This window comes from Microtus ochrogaster, linkage group LG4 (genome assembly GCF_000317375.1).
Source record: "Microtus ochrogaster isolate Prairie Vole_2 linkage group LG4, MicOch1.0, whole genome shotgun sequence".
Taxonomy (NCBI): Eukaryota; Metazoa; Chordata; class Mammalia; order Rodentia; family Cricetidae; genus Microtus; species Microtus ochrogaster.
In genome coordinates this window covers 55900747-55908416 of record NC_022030.1, presented here as the reverse complement: position 1 = coordinate 55908416, position 7670 = coordinate 55900747, and the positions used below count along the sequence as shown (strand labels likewise).

The following is a 7670-nucleotide window of genomic DNA, read 5'->3' as shown; positions in this document are numbered from 1 at the left end:
GAGTTCCAGGACAGCGAGGCATACACAGAGAAACCCTGTCTTGAAAAACCAAAAAAAAAAAAAAAGAAAAAGAAAAAAAAAAGGATTGGGGACGTAGCTCAGTGGTACAGCATTTGTCTAGTGTTTACTTCAGGTTCAGTTCCAAGTATCGCAAAAAAAGAGTACAGAAGCAACATGTAATACAGCCTGTTGTTAGTGTACGAAGGAAATGCTCTGGGCCTCATGCAGTGGTTCATGCCTATAAGGATCACTGAAAATATGAGACCAGCAATGCTGAGGAGATGTAATTCCTTCTGATTTAGAATCTGTCTCTCAGTGCTTCTTGCACTCTTAATTTATTCCCCCCCCCCGCCCTTTTTTTTCTCTATAGCTTCACCCCCTGAGGAACCACACTCTGACAGGTGAGTACAGGCCACCTTTTAAAGAAAATGCCCAAATGTGGTCTGCTTGCTATGTTCAGATCAGCTTAAAGAGGAGCAAGGCTGCCCCTTCTGCAGGCGTAGGTCCCAGTATAGAGAAGGGGCATGCAGCAAGCAAAAGTGTGTTGGCCTTAGGCTTCTCTGCAGATGCTGTGTACCTTCTCCTGTGGAGGTACAAAGTTGAGTACCCTGGAAATTTGCTTCCCAGGACTGGGAGGACCTCCTTTGGAGGAGGTGGGGTTTGCACATCTCCAGATGGAAGAGCTGGTCTGCGAAATCAAAGTGATGTGAGTGCCTTAGAAAGCTGGCTTCTGAGGCTTCCAGGGGTCATGTCGTGTCTTCCCCAGTGAGGGTGCGGGGTCAGGCGCCCAGCCGCACCTGCTGAGTGTGCCCGAGTTGTGCAGATACCTGGCTGAGAGCTGGCTCACCTTCCAGATTCACCTGCAAGAGCTGTTGCAGTACAAGAGGCAGAATCCAGCTCAGGTAAACTTCATCCTGTAGCAGTTCCTTGGAGCCAGAGGGGATGGGAGAAGAGCAATATGAGCAGTGTATTGTAAATTTCCCAAATTGGTTTCATTCTTCCACCAGATGAATAGTAGTTCCTTCCCCAGGTGACTGGGCACATGGTTTAGTCCAGTGTTCTTCATAGATCCTGTGCTCTTCTCTGCAGTTCTGTGCTCGAGTCTGTTCTGGCTGTGCTGTGCTAGCTGTGTTGGGACACTATGTTCCAGGAATTATGATTTCCTACATTGTCTGTGAGTGGAGGCTACCCCTGCCCTTTCCAAAGCCCTTTCTATTCTTCTTTCCCTGGAATGACCAAAAGGAAAAACTGCATTTTCTCTATCATTTATCATCTGGGGAGGAGAGTGGTAGATGGGGAAAAGAGGATGTCTTTGCCTTGAGAAAGAATCTCATCTTTATTTAGACCCACCTGTTTAGGGGACAGTTTAAATGAAGGCTCTCCAGAAATTGGCATTCTGAGCTCTGAGTGGACTTCCTAATTCATAGTGTTGAGTATCCTGCTGTGGCCCCTGGTGGTTTATCATGAACTGATCCAGAGGATGTACACACGCCTGGAGCCCTTGCTCATGCAGTTGGACTACAGCATGAAGGCAGAAGCTGATGCCCTGCATCACAAACATGACAAGAGGAGTAAGGGATTCTCTTAACCTAGGGTGAAAGGCGGGGAGGGCCTGAGGTTTATAGCTCATGATGTGTCCTAAAACTTCAATCATTTCCAGTTCCTTAGTCATATTTGTTTCCCGCTATTGTCTTTGCTCACGTTGCCTTATTACCCTTCTCTAGAGCGGCAAGGGAAGAATGCTCCCCCAGCAGGTGATGAGCCACTGGCTGAAACAGAGAGTGAAAGCGAGGCGGAGTTGGCGGGCTTCTCTCTAGTGGTGAGATCCAGGGAAGATGGGTGTGAAGTAGAAGACTAAAGGGAAGCTAGTTATGGTGATGCACACTTATTTGAGAGGTGGAAGCAGAAGGATCAAGAATTCAAGACCAGCCTAGTTTTCATTATAAGTTTGAGACCAGCCTGGCCTGTATAAGACCCTATCTCCAAAAACTAAAAAGGCAGAGGGAGGGGCGAGGATCTAGCTGCTTTCGAGCTACCACTTCTCAAGTAGGTGGAAGCCAGAAGGCTTGGGGGTCAAGTGTTTTTCCCTCCTTTTGGATTCATCCTGGTTCTCCTGCAGGTGGATGTGAAGAAAACAGCACTGGCCTTGGCTATTACAGACTCAGAACTGTCAGACGAGGAGGCCTCTATCTTAGAGAGTGGCGGCTTCTCTGTTTCTCGGGCCACCACCCCACAACTCACAGATGTTTCTGAGGGTATGAACAGCCTTTTGCCCCTTTTAATCTTCCTGTTCCCTGATTCCAAGTTGTTGCTGTGTTCTCTCAGTTCCAAAAATGCTTCCTCCGGCTAACTGATTCTCTAATTCTATCCTAAGCTCCCGGAAGACCTTAGCTTAGTATTCCATCCTCATTTTGCCTTGTTTTGTGGGGTTTGTTTGTTCTTTTATTGTTCTTAGATGTTCCTTTTATGTGTATGAGTGTTTGGCCTGCATGTATGTGCATACCACATGCATACCTGCTACCTGCAAAAGTCAGAAGAGGGCAACTGATCTCCTGGAGCTGGACTTACGGATGATTGTGAGCTACCATGTGGGTCCTAGGAATCAAATCAGGGTCCTCTGCAAAAGCAGCGAGTGCTCTTAACAATCAAGCCATCTCTCTAGCTCTGCTTTGCTTTTTGAGAAAGGATTTTTTTATGTAGCTCAGGCTTGCTTCAGACTATGTGTAGCAGAGGATGACCTGAACTCCTGATCCCTCCTGCCTCAACTTCCCAGATGCTGGGATTACAATAGGCATATGCCACAGGGTCTGGCTTCCCATGTTATCTTCATGAGCATATGGCTTTTGTGACTAGAGAAGCCAACCTGTTCTTAACCCTTTATTCTTTGCACAGATTTGGACCAGCAGAGCTTGCCAAGTGAGCCTGAAGAGGCTCTGAGCCGCGAACTGGGTGAGGGGGAAGAGACAGAGCTGGCCCCTCCTGAAGACCTGCTAAATGCCCCTCCAGCCCTCTCAAAGCAAGCGCTGGATACAGAAGAGGCTGCAGTCAAGGAAACCTTGCTTCAGCTCTCATCCCCTCTTCACTTTGTGAATACGCACTTCAATGGGGCAGGGTCCCCCCAGGATGGAGTGAAATGCTCCCCTGGAGGACCTGTGGAGACCCTGAGCTCAGAGGCAGTGAGTGCTGACATAATGGCTCCACCCAGAGCCCTCTCACCCCCACTTTGCCCGGCCGAAAGTGGTCCAGTTACCCTCCTCTCCCCCTCTGTGCTCCCATCCCTTCCCCAGGACTCACCTCAACCCCTGGCTGCCCCTGAGGAGGAAGAGGCACTCACCACTGAGGACTTTGAGTTGCTGGATCAAGGGGAGCTGGAGCAACTGAATGCAGAGCTGGGCTTAGGACCAGAGATGCCCCCAAAGCCCCCTGATGTTCTGCCTCCTCCTCCCCTGGGGCCAGACAGCCATTCTCTGGTACAGTCAGACCAAGAGGCTCATGCAGCGGTTGAGCCATGAGCCATGGCAGAATGAGCCGCAGGCATAGTAGGGCTTCCTGACTAGGGATGTCAAGTTTTCTCCTTTCCCTGCCACTCTGGGGAAAGGCACTATGTAGAGAAGCTGGCTGTCAGATGGAAGCCAGCCCATTCTCTGCCTGCCTGCCTGTCTGCCTGCCTGCCTGCTATCCTGGGACCTGGTATAGTACCTGTGCCTGGGATGGGTTTTAAGTTTGTAAATAATTTTCCATTTGGGCTAGTGGATGTGATGGGACTAGGGAAGTCCTTCCATAGCCTGCACTTGCTTCCCTGCCTCATCTCTTCTCATTCTACTATGTCCCAAGCCCTGGTGGTCTATCCTTTCTCTCTCTTCCTATCCTCAGGGACCTGTGCTGCTCTGCCCTCATGTCCCATTGGTTGTTTAGTTCAGGCACTTTATTATTTTCTCTACTGTCCTACACTTCCCTTGGCTTTATTTCCCTGCTGTGTCCTGTCCTTAGCAGCGTCATCCCCACTCTTTGCCAACCTCTTCTTCCACAGGCACTGGCCAAGTTGTAGGGCAGGTTCTCTTTGGAGTGGCGTCAGGCCAGCAGTCCTGCACTTAGGTCACTGTAGCCTCCAGCCTGCACTGTACCCTTGCCCGGTTCAACCCTCATGATGCAGGAGAGCAGGGTCCCATAGCACTTTGCCAGCACTGGGGTTGATGAGCACGCTCTCTCTCTTTTTGAGGTGAGGGACTTCCCTGCTGTCTTAGGAAGAACAAAACCTACTCTTCTGGACCACAGTTGAGACTCTGCTAGGGTCTAAAGTGGATAGAAACATCTGTGTAGGTGTTAACTGGAAAAATAAAGTGTTGATTGGCTAGAACTCTTGCCTGCTTGCCTGCCTGCCTCACTGTGAGCTGCTCCCACACTGTGCACTTTGTCCCCTCCTGACCTTTATGCCCTTCATCCCAGTACTGCCCCTGGTTGGTTATTTTCCTTGGTGTAAAAGCCAGAAGCAGGGATTATCCTGACAACTCAGCCAGCTCAACCATCTTCCTGGAATGTGTGGTATGTAGTGAGACTTAGCATGTATGAATAAATTACATGCAGGAGGAAATTGCCTTGTCTTCCCAGTCAATGGAAACATGGAACCATAACAGTTGTTCCTACTATATGCTTAAACCTTTAGTATTATCTCCTTAAGTACCTATCTATATGCTAGCAACTCAATCTAATGTCTACACTAGGCCCACTAACCACCAATGGAGGTCTGTACATAATAAAAGTTCAGACCAAGGGACTAAAGAAGTAGTATCTAACATTTTTTAAAGTATAATACATGTTTGGCACTATTCTAATTAATTTATGTGGTTATTTTCAAGATGGGGTTTCTCCATGTAGCCCTGGCTGGCCTGAAACTCAGGAGATTTGCTTGTCTCTGCCTCCCAAGTGCTGGGATTAAATGGATGAGCCACCACCACTGAACTGACTTTAAGTGATTTATATATAATAATAATTGGGGGCTTTTCCTCAACTTTTAAAACGAATTGGTTTATAGTTAGGTATTGTGGCTCACATTTTTAATCCCAGCAGTTGTGAGGCTGAGGCCGAATGATTGAGAGCTTCAGGCAGGCCTGGGCTACTGCAAGAGAAGACCCTATCAAAAACAAGCCTACCATGATAAAAAAAAAAATATTGCTATTAACTTGATTTTTAAACACAGCTTAACTTCCTGAAGAGCCACAAGGCTCTAGAGATCGAGCCATGATTCAAACCTGGCAAGTGATGCCAGCAAACACAGTTAAGCTCTTGTTCGATGATGGGTACCCAGAACAAAGCCAGGAACTGAGAACACCAATCTAGTATCTTGGCTTTGTGGAGAGTGCACACTGGCTGTCATTTCGCTGTGGTGAACAGTTCAGAACAGAGCCAGTGGTTTGCTTAATGAGACTCATCATATCCTCAGCCTTCAGCTGCAGGTCCAAATGTAGTAATCCTAATTTGTCTTTGAGGTTGGTGGCTAGACAGGTATGTCCCAGTGTATCCCATACATGAGAGAATTTTCTGGGGTGTTTCATATTTGAGAATCAGTGTTGACTGAGGCCTGGTTGTACTGCTGAAGGAACATGAACTGATGCAGAGATTTCTGTTTCTGTCAAGAATGCAAAAACATCTAACCAATGAATAGGCATTCCCAAAAGGAAATAACCAATCAAAAAAAGAGTTGTTGCCTTAACCGGTTTCCTTGTTAATCTAAGTTTGAACTTAGAACACTGTAGCTGGATCAAAATATTTGCAGTTTGAAGTCTGTGTCACCCCTTCACACTTACTATTGTCTGATGTGTTCTCTGTGTTTTGTTGGTAATGATGTCCACTATGAGATGTCCTGGCCAGTTTGTGTTCTACTGAAGAGCATGAGAAGCTTTTCCTGAGTCAGGAAAATGAGCAGAAATGTGAAACCCATTATTAGGACACACATAGTACCAGTAACCAGGTGGGCAGGACTAAAGGACTGGGCATAGGTTAAGGCCAGCCTGAGTTGCATAAGAGACTGTTCTGGCAGCGGGGAGAGGGAGCAGGTCTAATGAGATAAATTGGTTACATGTTCAGGGAGGGGGAACTGTATGTTTTGTTAATTTAGCGTATCCAAATAGTAAATAGTGTAACTTGTCTGCCTTATTGGAAATGTCTTTTTTTTTAATGTGCACTGGTGTTTTTTTGCCACGGGTGTTGGGTCCCCTAGAACTGGAGTTATAGACAGTTGTGAGCTGCCATGTGGGTGCTAGGAATTGAATCCAGGTCCTCTGGAAGAACAATCGGTGCTCTTAACCACTGAGCCAGCTCTCCAACCTGGAAATATAGTCTTTAATAAGCAAGTAAAACTTCTATGTCATTCCTAAATTAGCATGCTTCCACAAAAGAAGGCTCTGTGTATTGTATTTATTGACAAATTAACAGACTACAATATGCCCAAGAGAAGACTGCCAGAGGCTGGATACTGTAGGCAGAATTCTTGAAGGAACTGGGAATATTTAGTCCAAAAAAGAAATGAGTTGGATTATATTACCTGCCTTCAAAGTTTGAAGGATTGTCAGTAAGACTTCAAAAGGAAGAAATGAATTGAGTGACCATGGATAGATAAAAATACTAGATAGAATTTAGTTTTCTGACCAAGACACACAGCAAAACAGAATGGTCTGAGGAGGCCCAGGGAGGGGGCCAGGGTGTTTGGATTTTGTTTCTTGACAGTGTCTCCTGTAGCTCAAACTACCTTCTAACTCTTGGTTTTCCAGCCTCAGCCTCTGAGGGGCTGATGTTAGATACACAGAAGCATAAAGGAGCAAAGAACAGGTAAGATTGGTGATTTTTATGGGGGTGGGTGAGGCAAAGCAAGAACTCTACCCCTGAACAACACCCCAACATCCCAAATGATGTTTAAAGTCAGCAGTTCTGAGAATAATTGTATTGTGGAGGGAACATACATACTGCTTTGCTTTTTGTGTCCAACTAAAGTCGGCTTCTCCCGCCTTAAATATGGGTATATCACTGTGTGTCACTGGGCCGTGTCATTGTACTCTGCCCACTCATCCTGGGTAGTTTTACGTCCACCTGTTTCATTCTTCCTCATATGCTGATAATGCCTATATCATAGTTCAGTTCCTTTCCCAGAATTTGAATGCTCTGTGGATAACTCTATTCAATCGATCAACAACTGAACTCTCTATTCTGCATTCCACCCACCTGCCTCCTACAGCAGCCTGTTCCTGTATTTTTTATATTGCTTTTTGACACTATCAATCTACAAAGGCTCATTTTTCTTCACCCTTCACCCAGGAGCTCTCTAGTTGTTTCTAGTTTTGTGTCTTAGCCAGGTGTGGTGCTACATGGTGAGACCCTGCTATGAGGGTGGGGCTCCAGGTTTAGTGAGATACTCTCAAAAAATAAGGTACAGACATTTAATCCCAGCATGCAGGAGGCATAGGCAGGCAGATCTCTGAACTCAGACCAGTCTGGTCTACATAGAAAATTTTAGGTAAGGTGACAAAATACAGTTAAATGTAGCAGAAGTTTACCATCCCATGTACAAATACACAGTGGAATAGATAGATAGATAGATAGATAGATAGATAGATAGATAGATAGATAGATAGATAGACAGACAGACAGACAGACAGACAGACAGACAGACAGACAGA

At 46.2% G+C, this 7670-nt stretch overlaps 1 protein-coding gene across 1 annotated transcript in view; it reads left to right on the top strand.

Annotated features, from left to right (window-relative positions):
• Positions 1–4591, top strand: part of Retreg2 (reticulophagy regulator family member 2) — a 6709-nt gene extending 2118 nt beyond the window's left edge. The window contains exons 3-9 of the mRNA XM_005361604.3: positions 371–401; positions 767–902; positions 1090–1174; positions 1428–1571; positions 1725–1819; positions 2120–2255; positions 2893–4591. Of these exons, the coding sequence (XP_005361661.1) occupies positions 371–401; positions 767–902; positions 1090–1174; positions 1428–1571; positions 1725–1819; positions 2120–2255; positions 2893–3512 (1247 nt within the window). The 3' untranslated portion in view covers positions 3513–4591. The remainder of the gene's footprint in view (positions 1–370; positions 402–766; positions 903–1089; positions 1175–1427; positions 1572–1724; positions 1820–2119; positions 2256–2892) is intronic.
• Positions 4592–7670: the final 3079 nt, after the last annotated feature.